The sequence below is a fragment of the Trichoderma reesei genome (assembly GCF_000167675.1).
Source record: "Trichoderma reesei QM6a unplaced genomic scaffold TRIREscaffold_19, whole genome shotgun sequence".
NCBI lineage: Eukaryota > Fungi > Ascomycota > Sordariomycetes > Hypocreales > Hypocreaceae > Trichoderma > Trichoderma reesei.
The window spans coordinates 39735-60070 of record NW_006711166.1 but is presented as its reverse complement, the minus strand read 5'-3'; the positions used below and the strand labels follow the sequence as shown (position 1 = coordinate 60070).

At 54.9% G+C, this 20336-nt stretch overlaps 7 protein-coding genes across 7 annotated transcripts; 3 read left to right on the top strand and 4 right to left on the bottom strand.

Moving 5' to 3' along the window:
• Window positions 1–306: 306 nt before the first annotated feature.
• On the bottom strand, window positions 307–2236 carry TRIREDRAFT_110131 (uncharacterized protein; the record flags this gene model as incomplete). The annotated part of the gene is made up of 5 exons (XM_006967718.1): window positions 307–1632; window positions 1713–1899; window positions 1973–2032; window positions 2152–2168; window positions 2228–2236. Coding segments are annotated over 5 exons (1599 nt in total), but the record flags the coding sequence as incomplete, so codon positions are not given.
• Window positions 2237–2656: 420 nt separating this feature from the next.
• On the bottom strand, window positions 2657–4225 carry TRIREDRAFT_80515 (uncharacterized protein; the record flags this gene model as incomplete). Its single annotated transcript, XM_006967717.1, has 2 exons — window positions 2657–4060; window positions 4148–4225. The coding sequence occupies 2 exons, from the start codon at window positions 4223–4225 to the stop codon at window positions 2657–2659; spliced, it is 1482 nt and encodes a 493-aa protein (XP_006967779.1).
• A 439-nt stretch (window positions 4226–4664) lies between these two features.
• On the bottom strand, window positions 4665–7883 carry TRIREDRAFT_66550 (serine/threonine protein kinase; the record flags this gene model as incomplete). The annotated part of the gene is made up of 3 exons (XM_006967716.1): window positions 4665–6767; window positions 6829–6926; window positions 6980–7883. 3 exons carry the CDS (start codon window positions 7881–7883, stop codon window positions 4665–4667), a joined length of 3105 nt encoding a protein of 1034 aa, XP_006967778.1.
• A 1611-nt stretch (window positions 7884–9494) lies between these two features.
• On the top strand, window positions 9495–10025 carry TRIREDRAFT_110128 (uncharacterized protein; the record flags this gene model as incomplete). Its single annotated transcript, XM_006967807.1, has 3 exons — window positions 9495–9536; window positions 9749–9768; window positions 9917–10025. 3 exons carry the CDS (start codon window positions 9495–9497, stop codon window positions 10023–10025), a joined length of 171 nt encoding a protein of 56 aa, XP_006967869.1.
• A 792-nt stretch (window positions 10026–10817) lies between these two features.
• Window positions 10818–11306, top strand: TRIREDRAFT_110127 (uncharacterized protein; the record flags this gene model as incomplete). The annotated part of the gene is made up of 3 exons (XM_006967806.1): window positions 10818–10895; window positions 11056–11121; window positions 11220–11306. 3 exons carry the CDS (start codon window positions 10818–10820, stop codon window positions 11304–11306), a joined length of 231 nt encoding a protein of 76 aa, XP_006967868.1.
• Window positions 11307–11568: 262 nt separating this feature from the next.
• TRIREDRAFT_66521 (uncharacterized protein) lies at window positions 11569–13353 on the bottom strand (the record flags this gene model as incomplete). Its single annotated transcript, XM_006967715.1, has 1 exon — window positions 11569–13353. A coding segment is annotated over one exon (1785 nt), but the record flags the coding sequence as incomplete, so codon positions are not given.
• Window positions 13354–16676: 3323 nt separating this feature from the next.
• On the top strand, window positions 16677–19067 carry TRIREDRAFT_66828 (N-terminal binuclear Zn cluster-containing/DNA binding domain-containing protein; the record flags this gene model as incomplete). The annotated part of the gene is made up of 4 exons (XM_006967805.1): window positions 16677–16826; window positions 17193–17429; window positions 17499–18185; window positions 18261–19067. 4 exons carry the CDS (start codon window positions 16677–16679, stop codon window positions 19065–19067), a joined length of 1881 nt encoding a protein of 626 aa, XP_006967867.1.
• Window positions 19068–20336: the final 1269 nt, after the last annotated feature.

Below are 20336 nucleotides of genomic sequence, written 5' to 3'. Positions count from 1 at the left end.
TTGATAACCTCACTATTTGCATCACCTAAAGGGACAGGAAGATGATTCTTACAGCAATAGATATATTGACATCACGTCAAACCTCATATGACTGGGTATTATACTACCCATAATTCCTCAATGTCGAAGAAGAAACAGCAAACTCATCTCAGGGCCTTTCCGTCATATCCTCTTTCCACAAGCAATCACCTCCGAACCATCATTCCTTGGCTGTAGGGCCTTCAGGGAGCCCTTCACAACCCTCATACGTCAGCCGTCGTTGCCACCGAGTGTCTTTCTCACCGCTATGGGCAGTCGAAAAAAAGGTCAATTCCAGTAACAATCATCCCAAAAGCCACCCTCTGGGAAAAGATGACGGCCATCTCCAGTGCCACATGTAATGCTCTCGCAGGCAACACCCACAGCTGCGAGAGCTCTGCGCGACTCTTCCAATGTTGCTCCATCCTGCTCCACCACCACCGTCTCGAGCCGTGGGAAATGGCCTCCCTCAATCGCCTGCGCCAGCATCTCTATTCCATGCCACCAGTCATCGATACCGCAAAAGTATACGAGCCTGAGTGATTCCGGCAGCAGTGCAACCAACTCGTCTGTGTTTGCTGGACATGTAAGATCGTAGGGACTGCTGCGGTCCGGGAGGATGTAACCGATATCCATCCATAGTGTCTCCAGCCCATCCAATTCGCGAAAACTGCCAAAGTAATGGGATAGAGATGGTTCTTCAGGGTAGAAATCTGTATCACGACAAAAGTTGACATGCTTCAATGTTTTCTTCAGCGGCTGTAGGATACGCTGCGCCAGGGACCACACGAGGTCGTCCTCATAGACGCCAGGGCCTAAAACTCCGTAGCATCTGAAGCGTTCCAGTTGTGGGCAATGATTGATCATTGTTGTAAGACCTGACGCGCTCCATCGGCTGAACTCGAGATCCAGGGAGCGGAGCTCAGTAAAAGGTAGCATATATGTTTCCTCTGGCCGAAAGTCGATTGAAATGTTCAACTCTTCGAGGTCTGGCATCACCGATAGCAAGCTGCCCATCTGATCCCCATGCTCACGATCTTTAGAGCGAGAATACAGACGCAGACGCCTGATAGACTCTAGATCAGCATGAAACACCTCTATATGTGTGTTCCCTATGTTGATGCTCAATTCTTCCGCGTTGGGGAGTCGTTCTAATATCATGTCCAGAATGTCTGCCCAATTAATGGTATTGATATCAGTCCCGTCGATGCCTTCCATGTGTTTTAGTAGCTCTTCCTGAGCCCGTAAAACAGCATCCGCGTTGAGATCCCCTGAAAAAGGGCTATCAGAGTCGCCGGGATACTGCAATTCGCGTACATTGGCAGCCAGGTCCGGCCGCGCGATGATGCTGCGCAAAAAGTGCCAGTGTCTGATGGTATACACATGATGATATAGTATCGGCTGTGCAATTTCGCGCAATTGCCGGCACGTCTTGCTGAGGCAAGACAACGCATGTCTTCCATCTTCGAGTTTGTAGCCGTCTTCGGGCAAAGACCGTGGGAGATTGGCGCAATGCGGACACAGATTCTTGCATATCTTGTAGAGCAGCTCGTTGGGCAAAGTCGAGAGACCCGCCGGCGCCATGGTGGCAATAGCCGTCAAGGGAGCAGCGCCCTAGGTACATATGAATCAATAACGATGTCAGCGCTGGCAGGAATCTCTGCAGAGTATATAGATTTTGCATACCTGTTGACTTTTCCTTTGATGACAACTTCAGCTTCGGAGGGAAAAGGGGTTGGTTGTTTAGGTCTTTGAAGTCTGATAGATATGATGATGGGGGTTTGACAGAGTTGAGGAGGTATGGGATTGAGCTTGCGGCAAGACTTGTCATATGGGTGCAAAAGGAGAGGAGGAGGTTGAGCGAGGCCGGGTAACTGTAGCCTATTTATCTCCCATTAAAGATCACAGAATGTGAGAAGTAAGTGAGCGAAAAGTGAGATTGCAGACAACAAACCTGAGTTGCAAGAAGCTCTCTTGGATAGCGGATTGAAATTTCCAGGTGACGTGGAACGACCTTAAACACAAATTTCAATGTCTCGCAATCCAATCATCCGTAAGTTTGTCTCTCTACTGGAAGCGACTGCGAGAAAAAGGAGTAGATGGAAACGAACATCATAATGACTGTCTACTTACTTCTCCTCCTTTGGATACTAGGTATACCTTAGTGTAGCAGATGTACAACATCATAACTGCCTTATCATCTACCTACCAGCAAAACCTACAACTTTATACAAGAAAATCAGACGCGGAATGTGAGAGCAGCATGAATAATCCGTACAAAAAGGGGCTATCCAGCACCTCAACTCGGCTATTTAGTATCCCAAGTATATACCTTATATATAAAGTAACGTGATGCTGGATAGCCAAGTTGGGATTCTGGTTAGTCAACTCTTTTTATAAAAGAACGAAGACCTGTAGGAGAAACTTGCGGCTCAGACACTTATCACGCATTCACGGCTTCCAGAACAAACAAAACGCATCGCCACTTAGGTAGCAGTTGATAACAGACATGGCACTTGCAAACGGTCATGGGAATCAAGTATGCACTGGTAACTATATCTTTACCCAGCCATCGATCATTACACCCACGTCAAGTATATACAACTCCATATCATTCCAAAACATTCACCACTGCCCTTTACTCCTCCTCATCCTCACTCTCACTATCATCCTCTTCCTCCTCCTCAACTTCATCCTCACTATCCTCCACCCCCTCCGGCCTCTCCAGCATCAAAAACGCCGCCAGACAAGTCACCCGATTATGCGTCTCATACGTCCCCCTCAGCACCCCCGCCGGCTTCTCAACCTTGGCCTCCTTATTCCTCGCCGCCTCCAGCAGCTCCCCCGTCTGCACCGTCCACAGCCGGATCTTGCCGTCGCTGCTCGCGCCAACCACGTACAGCGTGCCCTTGTTCGCCGTGCTCGGTATGACGGCAAAGTCCTTGATCCTTCCCTGTACGCCCTCGCCTCCTACGTAGCCGACAAACTTGGCCACGGGGAGAGTCGGCTCCGGCGCCTTCTTGTCGTCCTGTGTCTTGTCATTTGAAGGCTCGGGTTTTGACAAGTCCTCCGCCTTTGTCGAGAAGAACGCAACGCGGCCATCCTCGGTAGCCACGGCCAACAGCGAGTCACCCGCCTCCTCATCCACCGTGACATACGCAAACTGATGAATCTTGACCCTCTTCGTCGTCGGCATAACCTTGCACTTGGGCACGCTGTCCATCCCAAAGACCACCACATCCCGATCGAACCCAACCGCAAACTCGTCCGCCCCGTCCGCCGTGCCCCACGTCACCCTGCGCGCCTCGCCGCTCGCATGCTTGCTCTCGCCAATCTCCCGCAGCATCTCCTTGCTGAAGCTCAGCACGCCCGCCTTCTTGCCGGTGACGAGGTTCCACAGCCGCATGCACCGCTCGCCCTTTGAGACGCTAATCATGAGCTTCATGCTCGGGTGGATCGCAAAGTCGTTGACGCCAGACGGCGTGCCGCCGAACGGCGCCGTGTCGCCCGTCGGTCGCCCGTGGGCCTTTGGCTTCGGCGTCTTGATGTTGCTCAGCATGGACCAGTCGCGCGTCCGCGTAATCGCAATCGTGGAATCGTCGCTCGCGGAGAGTAGCTTCGACCTCGTGGGGAACCGCAGCGCCGTGATTGTCGAATCATGGTGCAGCAGCGTCCCCAGCTCTCGGTTCTTGGGATTCTCCAGGATCGGTCTCGGGGCGACGCTCAGCAGCGCTTCCTTGTTCTTCTTGCTCGGCGGGTGCGCAGACAGGTTGTACACGTGGATTCGCTCGTCGGTACTTCCAGACGCCAGAAGGACCTTTTGCGTCTGTCCGGGGATCGGGGGTGAAGGGGGAGACACGGCGACGCATCGAATGGCCGAAGCGTGCGCGTTGAAGAGAAAGGTATCGGCAAACTCGACGTCGCCTTTGGGGCCAATTGAGGCTGTCAGTCCGTGGAGAACTCGGTCGTAGGAGCCCGCGACAATCTGAATCGTTTCCTCCACGAGCTTCGCATCGCTTGTCGCTGTTGTCTTTGCTTTTGTCTCTGCTTTTGCTTGCACGGCTTTTGCGCTCTGCTTGGCCTGCTTTGGCTTTTCGTCGACCGGTTTTGACTTTTTGGTTTCGGTAACTGTTTTTGACTTCTTCGTGGATACGGGCTCAGCAGCGGGTTCGCTGACAGCAGCATTTTGCCTCTTTCTTTTCGCCATTTTGTGTTGTTGCGTAGGTCCTCGACGACTTCAAGTTGTTATATGAAGCAAATCCCAGGTTCAATGGTAGAAGAAAAAAATATATGGATACCTTGTCCGATAAGATAAGCCGCATTGTGCACTATAATTGCATAACACCGGTAGGCGCATAATCTGTAAACTGCAGGAGATTCCACACGATTGAGTTGGGACAAAAAGTTGTTGACCAAGACGGCTTCGAAGGAGCGATTTGTCTCATGGAGAATCAGATGTAGTAAATAATAATAATAAAGTTTTGTATTCCACAGCCAGTGCAATGCTCCCATATATGCTCGAATATGTTGATATATCTGCTTTGCGAAATTCGAACCAATGCCTTTTCCCCCGACAGACGTAGAGTAATAAAGACGGTGGGGGAAAGAAAGTAAAAACCAAGTTATAACAGAGAAAGAAATCTATATCATTGCTGTCCATCTCTCTCGCGTCCGCCCTCCCGGCTCAACTCTATGGTGCTCAGGCTGGGGAAACGCTTGGCAAAGTCCTCAATGTAGTCCTCCCTGTCGCGCGCAGTCATCTCCAGCATCGGCTGCCCGGGGAGGTCGATTGCTATCAAACGCTCAAATGTCGGTTCGTCCCTCTCCTTGGTTGGTGATGCGGCCTGCCTGCCTCCTGTTGGGATGTTGTTCAGGTGCATGGGCTTCTTGGGGGCTGCTGGCTTGGCCTGGCTCTTCGCCGACACCGAAGCTGACGTCGAGCCCGTGGCTTGCTTGGCGTCGACCAAGGAGCTGTCGCTTCTTCGTGGGTCCGCAACTGCGGGCTTTGCACCCACGGTCGGCTTACGCTTCACCTCGGGGCGGTTCTTGTCCGTCTCGCCTGGCGCTGGCTCAGAATCGGTGTACTTGCCATATCCGTGGGCTGTCCGCGGAACGTGTGCCGGCTTTTGTTCCTCGGAGAGCAGGCTCTGAACCCTGTTCTGGATACTGGCCGCTCGTGCCGCCCCCATGGGCTTTGGTGCGGTGGGGGGACGAGCTTTGGAGGGCGAGCCGCCCTCGGCAACCCGTCTTCGATATTCTGCTTGCGCAGCCTCCACTCGAGCTTCTTCTTCTTCCAGCTGGCGACGCTCCATCTCGCGACGCATCTCGGCCGTCATGTGTCGCCCTTCGTCATCCGAGTCGCTCCGGTCGTCTGCCGCCTCAGACCCCTGGATGGGCGTCAGCGCACGACGCCCCTGCTCTTTGCCGGGCGACGAAGATTTCACTTCTAGCTCGTTGTCTGATGAGGCGTTGTTCTCGAATCTCTTGAACGCACCACCAAACTTGCTTGCAAGCAAGTTCTTGGAGGTTGAGGAAGTCGCCTCGGAACGCTGCCCGGGGCGGTCTTGATCGTCCTGGGCGTCGGCGCCACCAGAGCTACGCTGGTCCTTGGAACTCGATCCGCCGTCGTTGCGGCCGGTGTTGGAATGTGACAGGGGCAGATGCCACGAAGAGTGTCGCGTCACGGAAGACTGGCGAGAAGAAGGCTTTGACGCGTTTTCCCTCTCGCGCAGGTATTCCAGCGTGCTGGGCTCAAACGTGGAGCTGAGAGGCCGCTGCTTACCGCCAGCATCGCCAGCAGCAGACCGCAATTCAATCAGATCTTCTTGAGAGCTGAGGATGTCAAGCGACGTCCTGGATGAGGCGACCGTGCTCTGGCTCACCCGCGGCTGGACAGACGAGGATCGTGTGTTTGCTGATGCCCAGTTGCCGCCAGAAAGTCGCTTGGCGGTGTTTTGTCCAGTGAGGGCCGCGGTACGAGGAGCAGGTGCGCGAGGGGTTTCCACCTCAAAGGAGCGTCTGCTTGTCTCCGCGTCTGACGGCCGTTCCTTGTCGGGAGAGAGCTCCGTCATCGTCCCTGTAGAAACATATGAAGAGGTCGCCGTCTTGTTCGCAATAGCCTTGAGCTCCGGGTTGCTCGTGATGATGGATTGCGCTCGGCTGATTCCAGATTGGGCCGTAGACGAGGGCACCAGTCTTGGATGAAGTTTGGTCTCCAGCGTGGGCGGCGGAACCTCAGGCGGAGGGCGCGACGAGATGGGCGCAACGGAGTGCGGTCTCGGAGCGGGTGTTGAAGGCGCAGGGCTTCTCGAAGATGCGAATGCCTCGTCGGCCAATCGCTCGGCAATCTTTGTGCTCATGTCCTTTTGCGGTCGAGGCGAAGCTGGGGTGGAGTCAAAGTTGAAAGTCTTTTGCTCATGAAGCAGGGCAAATTCGTCCAGTCGTGGGAACCTAGAAGAGAGCTCATCAGGCTCGGGCTGTCGGACGGTGGTGGTAGCGCTCGCAGCAGCAATGCTTTTAGAGTCTAAAGCAGCGAATGGATCGCCATCGGTGACCTTGCCCGGAACAGGCGTGCGGGATGGCGAGGGGATCGGACGGCCTCTTCTCATGGGTGTAATGTCCGGCAGCGTTTGTTGCTCTCTAGTGGGTGCTGCGAAGACGGCGCCGACCATGGGCGCCTTCGCCGCTGCATCGGTGGCGGAGGTATGTTGGCTCGTTCTCGATTCGTCGCTCGCTCGTCCAGAATAAATCTATGTGAAGCTGTTAGTTTGCGCTATAGCACAGAAGATGAAAGGAACAAAAACCACGAACATCATGAATAGGCGGATCTCGGCCTTGCATGGCACAAGCCTCCTTGAGGACCTGGTATATGTTGGGTCTCAGTTGCATATTCTCCCTGAGCATTGAAGCTATTCACAGTCAGTGATTATCGGGGCATAATATGCTGCACGCAATGTCATACCAATGAGTTTCTTTAGCCTGTCTGAGAAGACGGGATAGCTGGGATATCTGAAGCTTGCGTTCAATATGGCCAGCTGCCCTTGATCCTCAAAAGGGGTTGTATAGTAGCAAAGCTTGTACAGCAACACGCCCAGCGCCCAAATGTCCGACTTTTCATTGATTGGCTGTTTGCGGTAGACGTCGACCATTTCGGGGCTCCTGTACTGCAGCGTGGTGTGCTTCTGGACATCCTCATCCATCAAGCGGCAGTCGACGACGGTCAGGGGGGCCGCCCGGGGAGGAGCAGCAGAGCCAAAGTCGCACAGCTTGAAGCGCTTGCCCTTGGGCGTGTTTGTGATGAGGACGTTTTCGACCTTGAGGTCGCGGTGCAGCAGCGGCGGCTTGAGGTAGTGCATGCAGGCAACGCCCTCGGCGATGTCGGCAAAGATGTTGATGATCTCGGGCTCGGTCAGGCGGTGCTGCAGGCGGGTGTTCATAAAGTCGATGAGGCCGCCGCCGTCGCAAAACTCCATGAGCAAGAAGACCTCGTAGCCGCCGCCCTTGAGCTCGGAGGCATGGGAGTCGATGTAGGTGACAATGGCCTGGTGCCCCTTGAGGCGCTTCATGGTCTCGACCTCGGTGCGCATGCCCCGCAGGGCCTCCTTATCGGGCACGGCGACTCGCTTGAGCACGGCCAGGTCGGTGCCGTCGACGGGCTTGGGCAGCTTGACCAGGTAGACGTGCGCGAAGCCGCCCTCGGACAGGTATTTCTGGATCTGCACGCGGTGGTTGCCGACCTGGATCTTGGTGCCCGGGGCGAAGGTGCCGGCCGGGGGCCCAGGAGCCGGCGGCTGCGAGGCGGCATAGCCCGCGTGCGGGTGGCCGTGGTGAGGCTGCTGGGGCATCCGGTGGCCGTACGAAGCCATGGCTGGGCGTCGTGTCGTCGAGGCTGAGGAACGAGAGCGAGTGTGCGTCGTACAGGTACAGCAACGGCCAGCCTTGCGGGCAGCAAGGGAGAGGGCGAAGGGGCCTCGACGGCGGTGACGTACCAGCAGGGGGCGGAGGGGCGCGCTCGCGGGAGATGGTGATGATACCGCCAGATGCGTTCAGGATGGAGACATTGGCGGGCGAGCAATCGGGGGCCAGGCGCGGCGGGTGCTCGGCTGCGGGTGCCTGGGAGTCGGGAGCCGCTCAGGCCGTGATGGTTGCGTCGGTGTCGTGCGTGTGGTCGGCAGACGACGCTGGGCCCTGGAGGGTGAAGACGGGGTCGAGGATACAGACTGCGGCCTGCCTGAGGTACTAGAATCAATCGCCAGCCTCGCTGAGACTAAATCGACAGCAGTTGGTTTAGCGACCCCCTGGAGGCTGGACTGGCGTCGAAATGCGATCGGGCCATTGTCGGCTAATCTCGCTGCCTGGGCCAGGACGTCATGGATCCGCCAGCTCAAGATTAGGCATCAAAAACCGTTTTCTGCTCCAGCTCAGCAAACCCAAGACGCAGACGCTGGGGGATGTCGTTCAGGTTGTCATTGGGATGATGGATTGGTGCCTGTCTGTAATGCGACAGCTGGGCCAGCGAGCATCGACTGACCCGCCCGCGTGATCAGGGTCCTTGGATGCGTGTCTGCCTTTGTACAGAGATGTCATGGAGCCTTCAGGTCACGATGGCGATCTAGTACTAACAGTTAGGTGCGGCTTTTTATAGAACTAGATCCGACGCATCGAGATGGCACGATGGGGTCGGACAAGGACAAGCAGTCGGAGCGAGGCATGAGCATAAGGCTGTTTGTTGAGCATGGGAAATGGCCGAGTTAGAGCACGGCTGGCCATGTCTCGACAAGAATCATAACCTGAAGGTAACTGGGGGCCCTATCGATAGGCACAGGGGCTTGGAGTGCGCCGACTCTGGTTCGAGATTGTGGTGAGAAAGGCTGGTTGAGCTGCACACTTGTCTCGTGTATCACAGCAGCAACAACGAGCTTGCAAACTCAAGAGAGAGCAGATCAGATGTCGACCCCCGCTGCTGCTGCTGCTGCTGCTGTCGCTTCACTTGATAGATCTCGCAAGCAACGACAACTACATCTCTTGGAATCGACGCAAAGTAACGCAAGAACTGCATGATATTCAGGCACCGCACGCATCGGACTGGCCATGTACACCGAAGGTACGGTAAGGTACCCTACATGTGCGAACCGCCTTCACGCCTTCAAGGCTGGCGAATACCTATTAATACTCCTTTTTTCCAGCCTTATCCGCTCTCTGACGTTGAGCCATACGAATGCATTGACCTCTTTCATGTCTCTTGTTTCATCTCCCAAACTTACGGTTATGTATAAACAGTATTGACAGTGCTTACCTTACATGTAGGTACTACACGTCAAAAGGCGACTGACTACAGGTGAGACGCGGCAACGGCGTTTTCAGGGACCATTTGCCGAGATGCCGTGAACAGCCACTATTTCGATGGACCCGTATTACTGGGGACCCCGTTCCTCTGCCTGAGCTGCGTCTTTTCTCTTCTTTGTTCTCGAAACACTATGAAGAGCTATGACTTTCTGTCGGATTCCAATGTCACTGTTGTATGTACGAGTATGACCTAGTAGTAAAATCGAAGTCAACGCTCTGGTGTGGATGTTTGGGAAGCATCAGGGACGAGCATCTGCTTGTACTGCAACTCAGCCAGCTTGCATCTTGACGGCTTAAAGATTGGATGGAAATTGGTATCACTTCTTACTCCCTGCTGCATATCTCTCTCTATCGAGGGCGCGTGGCTGTTGCTATGTAACATCAGATCCCTCTTCCTGCGACCTTGTATGTGTCTGCAGCATCGTCTACAATTGGACAAGGCCTCGCAAGGCACAGGGCTGCCCTTGACTCGCCATGAGATGGGGTAATAATCCCGACAGTGGACGTGATAAAACACGATTCTTCCTATGTGCCTACTATAAACAACTCCCAGAGAGATTGGCGCACAGACTGAGGAGGAGATGCCCAACCAGAACCATGTCAAGACACCACAATCCGAAACCCCCATGGGAGGCCGCAAAGACAAGAGCTCAACGCCCTAAGATCATCTCCGTTCCATGGATCAACACCTTACTGTAGACGCCGTTGAATGCATCTGCCATCCTCCTGCAATAATATTACAGCGATAGCCCCAAAATCCTCCGACCTCTTCTTCTCCTCCTCCACCAATGAGCAACCCCCATGCTAAGCACCGCTCGGCTCATTCGTGCCGTGCAAACCGCCCATGTCATCCAAACCTCTGCTGCAGCAAAATGGCCCACCCCGAGTTCCATGTCATGGGAATACTACTGTCTGTAGTAGCGACAAGTAGCCATCATTCGGCTGCTTGGGAGTATCAGTAGCGTCTAGTACCTTCTTCTTCTTCCCATCAAATGTTTCGTGTTCCTCGCTGGCTAGGCGAGATGGGGAAGCACTCGATGCATCGCCGCAAGGGAAACTGGAGCCGGAAGAAGCGTGTGGAATTGATGGATGGCAATGTTCGCTTTGGGCATCGCCTTGGTGGGCGTGCGCATCATTATCGACTTTGCCTGTCAACTTGTTCCCCATACGTACTACCTAGTTAACAACACTTTGTATGTACATAGAGAAATGAGCTGATGCTGCGCCGCCCCTGGTTTGCGTCTGATGTGTGTTGCGCGCATCTAAACTGCTCATGAGATAGTCTGCTTGCTTTAAAAGAGTCCCCCAGCCCCCCCTCCTCCCTCCTCCCCGTCTCTCCAGTCTACAAGTACTCATCCTCTTTCTCTTGAGTATCCTACAGCTATTATACCATCGTTTTCTCAAAAACACTCTCGTTTTCTTCAAATCAAGACAAATCAACACATTCAGCCACAATGTCGTCTCCTCAGCCCCAGGTTGTTGCCCAGCAAATGACTGCCGAGGCCCCTGCCCGAATCAGCTCCGACCAGCCGGTACGTCTTGGCCGATATTACACCTCATTCTCTTCGACCCTTTAGCTCGAATATCAGACGAAAGAATCGCTGCGACTCTCCAGTTCCAGTCCAGAGAATTTTATTTACATGGCATTGAGGAATTGAACCGAGTTACTGACATTTGCTGGTTTCGTCGCAGCGCCCCGTCGAGCCCATGAGCATGGACACGACCGCTAACATGCGTGGCGGAGAGGGCGAGAAGGGTGTAAGTCCAGTTCCATCTCCCACAATCAACAACCCAATCTCTCTATGCAATTCAAAGTCAAAGGTGGATATCTGACAAATCTTGATGTGTACTTGTAGGCCATCTGCTGCGGCATCTGCGCTGGCCTGGCCTGCTTCGAGTGCTGCGAGTGCACCGAGGACTGCTGCGAATGCCTCTTTTGCTAAACGGTACGGGTCGCCTGACACCGAGATACCATAACCATATATGGAGGAGGAGTGGGAGCGTAATGATTCCATGAGCGAGCTCATAAGACGGCGTGTTGGTCATTTCACGATATGATATCCCAAACTGTTCAGCCTCGATGAATAGAATAATACCCATGGCTTTCACACAAACAAACATATCTTCGTTTTCAGTCCCGTCCAGTGCCATCTGTACCGGTGTCTCCGTACCTTATATAACGAGACTTTGTGACATCCATCACGGCTACACCACAATCGCCGCCAGCTCCTTCACCACATCCTCATAATACCGCTCCGACAACCTCTCCGCAACCTCATCCCCCGTCTCATCATCATCCTCAGCCCCCAGCCCCAGCTCCCCCTCCCCCATCAAGCACCTCCTCGCCGCCCCCTCAAACCTCATCCCCATCTCCCCGCCCACATCTGCCATCCTTTCCTCCTCGAGCAGATCCCGCCTCACGTGCCGAACCACGTCCGACTGCCCCTTGGCCAGCCTCATCTCGATCCCAAGCACCGCCTCCACGGGCTTCCAGTGCGCCAGCTCCACCAGGATGACGCCCAAGCTATATATATCGAAGCTCTTCTTTGATCGTTCCCGCGTCTTACCTTGGTTGGACTGCGCTCTAGGATGCCGGTAGAGGTCCAGTTCGGCATCATAGCCGGGAATTTCCGTGACTTCGTCGGAGCCCACAGGGCGGGAAAAGTCAAAGCCGGAGAGGTAGACCTGGGCGTAGTCCACGTGGCCGGCCTTTGATCGGAAGAAGAGGACGTTGTGGCTGCGGAGCCCCTTGTGCAGCCAGTTGACGGCGTGGAGATGCAGCAGGCAGTTGCTCAGGGCGTGCGCGAGCTTGACCCGGTCCGTCACCCTGGGCTTGCGGACGGACTTGTCGAGGAGCAGCTCTCGCAGCGACACGGGAGGGAGGCTGTCGTGCACGTCGTCGCCTTCTGGGCGCTCGAATATCAGGCCCAGCCGTCGGTCGAGGATGTCGACGTCGTCTTCGGGAACGTCTGGATCCGCCTTGTCAAAGAAGCCGATGCAGTGAGGCGTTCGGAAGGCCTCCGGCTTGGGCTTGTGGTTGAGCAGACACGCCAGCTTGCGCACTCTGTCGACAATGTCCTGTTTGGACAGGCAGCCGGGGGTTCCCGCAGTGTCGTAGTCTTTCCACTCGATCCAGACCTTTTTCTTTCCCTCGGCAGTCTTCAGCACAGCCTCGCACCGCGGGTCATCCGAGTCATCCACGTTGGGGTTCAATTCTATAAGATACTTGGGAATCTGGACATGGCGAGTGTCTCCCGGCTGGGCAAGCTCGAGAAAGGCCGCCACGGCGTCATCAATCACGGCGGGAGCATCTGACTTGGGATCGATGGTCTCGTTGAAGGCCTTGAACTTGGCCAGTCTGGAAAGCTGCTTCAGCTCGGCCACGCTCGCTTCCCTCTCGGCCTGTGACATTCTCATGCGCGTCGGCGCACCGACATCCCGAACTTCCAGCTGGGCCTTGAGGGCCAGCACGAGGTGGCTCAAGTCAGCGATCTTGTGGTGAAGCAGCAACACGCCGCGATTCGTATCCTGCACCGTGTGCCGGATCTCCACCTGCAGCGAGTGGTCCATGATGTTCATCATGCTGTCGTTTAGGACGGTGAACTTGGAGAGCAGATGCTCGAATCCTTCCTTGTCAAAGGAAACCCACTTGAGCCTCTTGAGGCCCTCTTGCGACTTTTGCCTGAGGCTCATCATGGCCTTTTTGATAAACAGCCTCTTCCTCTCTGACATGGGAAAGCTGGCCTGCTTGGCGTCCTGCTCGGGCGAGACGAGGAAATCGCCATTGTCGCGAACGGGAGTGAGATTGCTGTGCTTGCCCTGGTACTCGAGGAACTCGTCAAACAGACATTGGACCTGGACCAGCAGGTCGAGCACCGTCTGCCGGTGGAGGTTGAAGACGTTTGAGTTGAGGATGCGGTCCTGGTTCTCCGTGTTGACGTCGAGCAGACCGGATGTCTCGCTCCAGGCATAGAGGCGCTGCTGCTCGAGGCGGAGGCGCAGGTTGAGGTATTTGCAGTCGTCTTCGTAGCCGAGGGCTGTGACGAGGAGCTGGATGCCTTTTTTTGTGCAGGGGTGCCGATGCCGCAGAAGTTAACACACGAGAGATACTAGTACCATGAAGATCAAGAAAGGTGATGGAAGAACAAGGCAATCATAGGATCAAGGTCTAGGAGGTGGTGGCCAAGCACATGCCTTGGATACAGCCGGTGTAGACCTGCAGGCCCAAGGATGCAACGCCAAGAGCCAGGCCAGCCAGGGAGACGGGATCCATTTGAAATCTCCTGGCCGGTTTTTTTGCGTCTCCCCTATCAATCCGTGATGCTGCGGAGGGGATTATTCGACCGAGCTTGTTGGGTGGTGATAACGAGGGTTGGTGTGGAAGCCCAAGCAACATGTAAGCAGCTGCTGCTACAGGAACAGGTACATAGTATCACGTCTCTCATGCTAGTATCACTCCATAGTATTATTTGGTACGATTCAGTCATGTTGCATCCAGTGTTTGTGCGACGAGGGCTGGGTCGGAACTACTAGTCGTAGCGAATTGCCATCGAGATTGGGAGTGGGGGAGGATGCGAGCGGGCTTGGGGGGGGGGATCGTGGACTGGACCGAGCCGACGGACGGCAGACGGACGGGGACAGGGGGGGTTTTGATTTTGATGGTGTTGATGCTGGTTCCTCGTACTGGTACATGGAGGCAAATGCTTGTACGATGTCATAATGCCTCTTTTCATGTGGCGGGATGAAATAGTCCAAGTATACTGGCTTCGTGTACTTTGTCTCTGCCAAGGGATGCGATAGATGTAAGCAGTTGTGTAAATGTGTGAATGTGAGAAGTGATGACCCGAAGAAAGGTGGCGGTCCAGAGCATTGAGCTAGCATTTGATACTTCCCCCTTGCAGACGGGAATCGAACAAAAAAAAGAAAAAAAAGAAAAAAAAAAGACAGGTCATCAAGTTATTATCGTAACGATTCAGCATCTCTCCCCTCTCAACTTTGTGGCGCTCGCGTCTCGGCGTTTAATGAGTTACACAAGCTTATGAGCAAGCAGAGTGAGACAGCGAGACAAGCTCGTCATTGGCTTGATTAGAAACGGTGGCTTCGAGTTGTTCTGGGACTAAATCTCGGCTTCGCGAGATTGAATTACTAGTAGTAGTAGCCTCTTGAAAACAATGTTGCTGCTTGTCTCACTTGGTCAACGGTCAAAGGCCTCATGCATGGACCTGTTCGGGACTGGACTGCTCTTGTCGCCCTGCAGCCGGGACTGAGCGGATATTGGCCGTAGCCTCGATTCAACTGCAGTAATACTGAGTCGTCTCCAAGTGAATGATTCAGTGCGCGATGAGCCCTCCCGCTTCCGCCGGATAGCATCCCGCCGTTGTCTACTTGATCGTGAGTTGGCGGAGGGGATGCTGAATTATTGATGCTGGGTAGCGGTGAGGCTTGTGGCCGATATCATCATCTTCCGTTGATAGACGTTCCGAGTCGTATGGACATGGACCTGTTCATCACGAAGATTCGATCGCATCTAGACCTGTCCCGTCCCGTCACTTTATGTACCTGCAGGCCTGCGGCAAACAGCAGGGCAAGGCGATGGTGTGCTCGTCATCTGGCTAACCGCAGGCTGTGCTGTCTGTAGTAGTATCACAAGAAGGAATGGATGCGTTGGGTGGCTGTTTCAACTGCGGCTGAAACAAGGCGATACTATCCTCACAGGCCAGCATGGAACTCGCTCGGATGACATTCTGATGGCCACTGCCGTCTTGTCTCCCGCCTTTTGCCTTGTGTGCCCAGCCGTCTCACGCCTTGGCCTCGTCTCACCGACGTCTTAGTCGCAGCATCTCGCATCTCGCCGACGGGCCAATTTCGCTTCCCACACTCATCTTTCTTGATCTTTCGAGGATCAGGTCTGGGTCTTGCTCTTAGCCCGTGGCGCTCCAACTAGCATCTGACAGGCGCCCAAGTTCAGCTTCATCAGCGTTCTCACAGGCGGAGTCGCGATGCGGAGAGCGCTCCGATGGGCGGCCAACCACCGGCAGGACTTGCATCAGGCCCCCTTACAGCCGCTAATCGAGACCCCCCCCCCCAGGGCTAAGATTCAGCCATCAAATTGATTGATTGATTGATTGATGGATGGATGGATGGATGGAGCTGGGGCCAACACGCAGCTGCACCCTGGGCTGGGTGCTCCCGGGCTCTAGCTGTCTTACATCAAGGTAATACCGGCCCGTAGGCTAGATGCTCTGCTGCACGTCTGCTTCTGCCATCTGCGGGCTGTCTGGTGACACGGGCTTGACGAGGTATGATGCAGAGCCGACAAGGCGGCCTCTCCGTGAGTAGATATTGGCAACTGGGCTTGAGGCTGACGGTGAGGCTTCAGGTTATTTTGACTATAGGTACTTGCACAGGGCATGCATGGATGCTTGTGGCTGGGCTTGCATTGGTTGAGATCCAATACATGTAGTACTATCGGATCCAACAGCAGTTGACCGGTCCAGAAGAGCAGGGAGCCCGTCACCGGTGCAATGTCTCAGGTACCTCTTGCGCAATCGCTCCTGGTACCCTCTACTTCAGTCCATGGCCCTCCATGTCGTCCACATCGAGTGGATTCTCAGGTTCAATACTATCACCGTCCCCTTCGTGTCTATTCCGTCGGGTGTCCAACATCTGGCCACTGCTACCAGCCAGGGAGGAAAAGAAAACACTACAGAAACCAGCAAGGCTACAGCCTGACTGGCTCGCCCGGGAGGTCCGGACTCGAACGAGCAAAGCAGCACTCCAACGTCCGTGCAAGTTGCTCAAATTCATATAGTAGGTGCATGTACCTTGGTCGCATCGATAGCAACCAAAAGCGACATTGAGGTGCTGGTACTGGCTACTGCGGAGTTGCAGGGCCAGGAGTCCCTGGACTGCAGTTGACCTCCAGGCTACATGTATGCCGCTGAACCGCTGAACCATCCATAAAACTTCCCCACCCGGGTGACAGCGAGCAGCGAACCTCGTCCCCTGACAAAGCAGGCAAGCAAGCCTCACTGCGAACAGGGACCTCGTTCTCGCTCTTCTTCAAATCACTTTCTTGCGCTGCCTCTTCTCTGTTGCTCGTTGCTCTTCTGTCCTCTCCCAGCAGACGCGATTTCTTTTCTTCGTTCATCGCTTGCCCATCGTCCCGCCGCCTCCTCTTTATACTATACCCAAGCACCGCCATGATGGCCCACGGCTCAGGCGTGCCGCAGCCACCCGCCGGGACCCTGTCGCCTCCTGACTCCTCGTCGTCTGCATCGCAGTCGCCGATTTCCCCGACGAATGGAGGCCGAATGCCTCTGGCGGTCGCCGACGTGGCCGCCGCGGGCCTGCCAGCCACGAGCAGGAGCCCGGAAGACCCAGCCAGCAAGCCGGCCGATGTCAAGGACGACAGCGATGGTCGATCGCGCGAAACCGCCGTGCCAGCGGCGTGCTTGGCCTGCGTAAGTCTGATCGTGCAGTTGATTGTTATGGCCTCTTTTCTTCCCCGACGTCGCCGACCTCGCTTGAAGCACGAGTCGTCAATGCAACCCAGCAGCAGCAGCAGCAGCAGCAGCAGCAAGACATGCATTCCACACTTGAGATTGAGATGGGGTATCACGACGGAAAAAAAGCAAAGGAAAAAAGAAGGAGGAAAAGACGGGAAAATGGGAATCGGGTCCTTAAGCACTGGACTGATTGATGCTGTCATTGATGCTCGTCCAAGACCTGTTGCTCTGCGAATCCTAGCATCCCGATACTATTTCCACTCTCCGCTGCGCGCATGGACATGATGAGCAACCTCTCGCTAACCAGAAGCCTGCCTTCAGCGGAGCAAACATCTCAAGTGCGATGGCCAGACGCCGTGCTCTCGCTGCATCGGCTCCAACTTCGAATGCATCTACGTAGCGTCTCGACGCGGCTACAAGGGCCCTCGCCGCGGCACCGCGCAGAACCCAAACAAACGCCATGCCACGTCTCCTCCGGACACGGACTCCATCAGCCTGCCCCCCTCGGAGTGTCCCATGCTGCTGGGCGCCGGCGTCTCCAGCGGCATGCAGGTGCCCGTGCCCGTGCCAATGGCCTCGACGCCCATGACCATCCACAACTTCAGCCCTACCGGCCTGCTGCCCGAGACTTCCCCGGCGACGACGCCCTTCCAGACCACCACCCCTGCCGCCACGCAGGCACAGCTGTACCGGTCGTATTGCAGCATCAACGGCATTGAGCCCGCCAGTCTGGTGACGGGTGCCCACCTCCCCTTCCCCACTCACTTTCCCATGCAGACGCTCCACGAGCGATGTGTCGACTCCTTCTACCGCTACTTTCATGGATCACACCCCTTTGTGCTCCCCAAGGAGCATCTGCTTCGCTTCGCCAGCGAGAACCCCATTGACCCACTCATGGCCGTCATCCGATGGGTTGGATCGCTCTTTATCGATGTCGGCAAGGCGCGCCCGAGCCTGTACGATGACGCCATGCGCCTCCTCGACGACCTGACCCAGCCGCAGGACGGCTTCAAGGTCCAGGCCATGATGCTGGCCATTGTTGCGCTGGATGGCTCTTGTCAAAACGACAAGGCCGCCGAGCTGCTGGGCCGGACCGAGACGCTGGCCCTCCAGATCGGCCTCAACAAGTCGCATTTCGCAACTCTCAACGGACGAGGGAACCCGGTGTTGGAGGAGAGCTGGCGGCGAACGTGGTGGGATCTCTTCATCATCGACGGCATGATTGCCGGCGTCCACCGAATGACCAACTTCATGCTTTACGATGTGCCTGCCGACGTCAGCCTGCCCTGTGAGGAGCACCAGTATTTGTCCGGGGTAAGTTTACAGCCGCGTTCTTTTCTTCCCCCCTCGTCAGTAGAAATGCATGTCTTACTTACCATGTCTGTGTAGCACATACCGCCGCCCATGACATTGGAAGAGTTGGAGGACCGAGACTTTTCTGGTGATGAACGCCGGTTCTCCTCCTTTGCGTATCGCATCCTGTGTGGCCGCAATCTGGGAAGATTCATGAGAACTCCCCCGATATACGGCCCAGAGGACGAAAACCTTGGGCGGATTGAGAATCTGCTCACCAACTGGCGGCTCCACTTGCCAGAGGACAAGAAGGACTCGCTGCAGGCCAACGGTCAACTCGACGAGATGATGTTCCAGGCGCACATGATGATGTATGCCACGTCCATCCTCCTTCATCAGCCTCACTCTCAGCTCGACTCGTCGCCCGCTCAGAAAGTCACCTCTTGTGCGCCGTACCAGCTGGTCCCGGCCGGAGACCTCTTCAACAAGCACACAAAGCACACGATTACCTCGGCAAACGGAATCAGCAAGCTCATCACACACCGAGTCCCGTTGCTCTCTCACACCCACTTCTTCACCTGCGTCATCACCCTCTCCTCCATTGTGCATCTCAACAAGTGGGCCCTCTTCTTCATTCAGCACGACGACGACGACCTGAGACAGCAGATTCGGCTCAACATTGGCGCCCTCAACGAGCTGTCCAGCGTCTGGGGTGCCGCAGACCGGGCACGGGGGCAGGTCAAGGGGGTGGCCCAGGAAATTTATCACATCAAGAAGGAGCAGCAAAAGAACCCGCAATACTGGCTCGGCTTCACCCAAGAGGACGTCATTAACAGCATGGCCGCCGACGAGTCCATCATTGCCAACTTTGACAGCATGTCGCCGTCCAACTTGATGGGGTAGAGGGCTCTTGCACCGTCTCATGAGGATGTGTGACGGTGTAAATATGGTGAGGCTATTGGTGTATGTAGGTTTAGAAACGGAGATGTGATTGAAAGGTGTAGGGCGTAATTCCACATATGGGGAGATGCGAGACGCCTATCTGGAGTTGGCTGGGCGAGTCTGCATCGGAGAAGTTTGAAGTCATGTTACGTACCATGATGTAATGAGGCCAAAGTACGACGGCTGGGCATTGGCGTGTTTGAATATTCTGGATGCGTTTGAGTTTATTTCATGAGCCATGAGCAAATTCTGGCGAATGCCTGAAGTCTGTCCATCTGTCGTGTCAGAGAGCTCGAAGTGTGATGATGCGCCACACCTACCAAACTCCCTGCGAAGCAAACCACAGAATGCGTCACCATGAAAAATATGTCTACGAACACTGGGTACCTAGCATTTGGAGAGGCTTATAATTAGATTGACGCCACCTATCACTGAATCAAAATGTGTGTTAGTGTGTAAGAAATCTGTATGTACTTGGAAGTTGTAGGGTAGGACAGGTCGATCTAGGAGTGAGGCGTCGGCTCGGACTAGGTAGGAATAGGAGATGCACAATTATAGGCGAAACCGTCTTTGAGGAAGCATATCCTGCTTCATGGAACCCTTTGCATAGGTAGTGGGTTAGGTGGCAAAGATATACTTATAGCTGACATCTGATTCCCCTTTCAATAAAGTCGATCGGTGAGTTGGCAGGGTCGTTCTATAGCAGACCGCCTCTCGGACCCCCTGTCCAAGGGATGAATGAGGTGAAGAAGGCAGAATGCATGGCAGAAGGTGCGGTCAGGGAAGCAAATGATAGCCATCTTGCATATGCTTTCATCCTCCTGTCCGTAATACTACCTATGACCCGTCAATGGTATTACATGTCCTGAACATTAGGTATCCCGCCTACGAAGTGATACCAGGCTTGGAGGGCACTACTTGTGCTCGTAGCGTGTCCGATGAACGAGGACCGCTGGTTATAAAGGTACCTTAGCTGCGGGAATGCACATGCAGACCCCTTCAGGCATGGACAGACAGGCACAAGCGAGCGAGCTAACAGAACCTTGAGGCTTCTCGGCTTCTTCTTTGGCATGCCTCAGGTAGGTATTACTACATGGCACAAGCATTTACCCAGACAGTCGGGGCTCCCCTGCTCTTTTTTTCCCCCTCTGTGGGCAAGGAGAAGGTGAAGAAAAGCCACTGGACGACCTGGGCTGCGTCTGGATAGGTATTTTTAGGTGCCTCGTACCT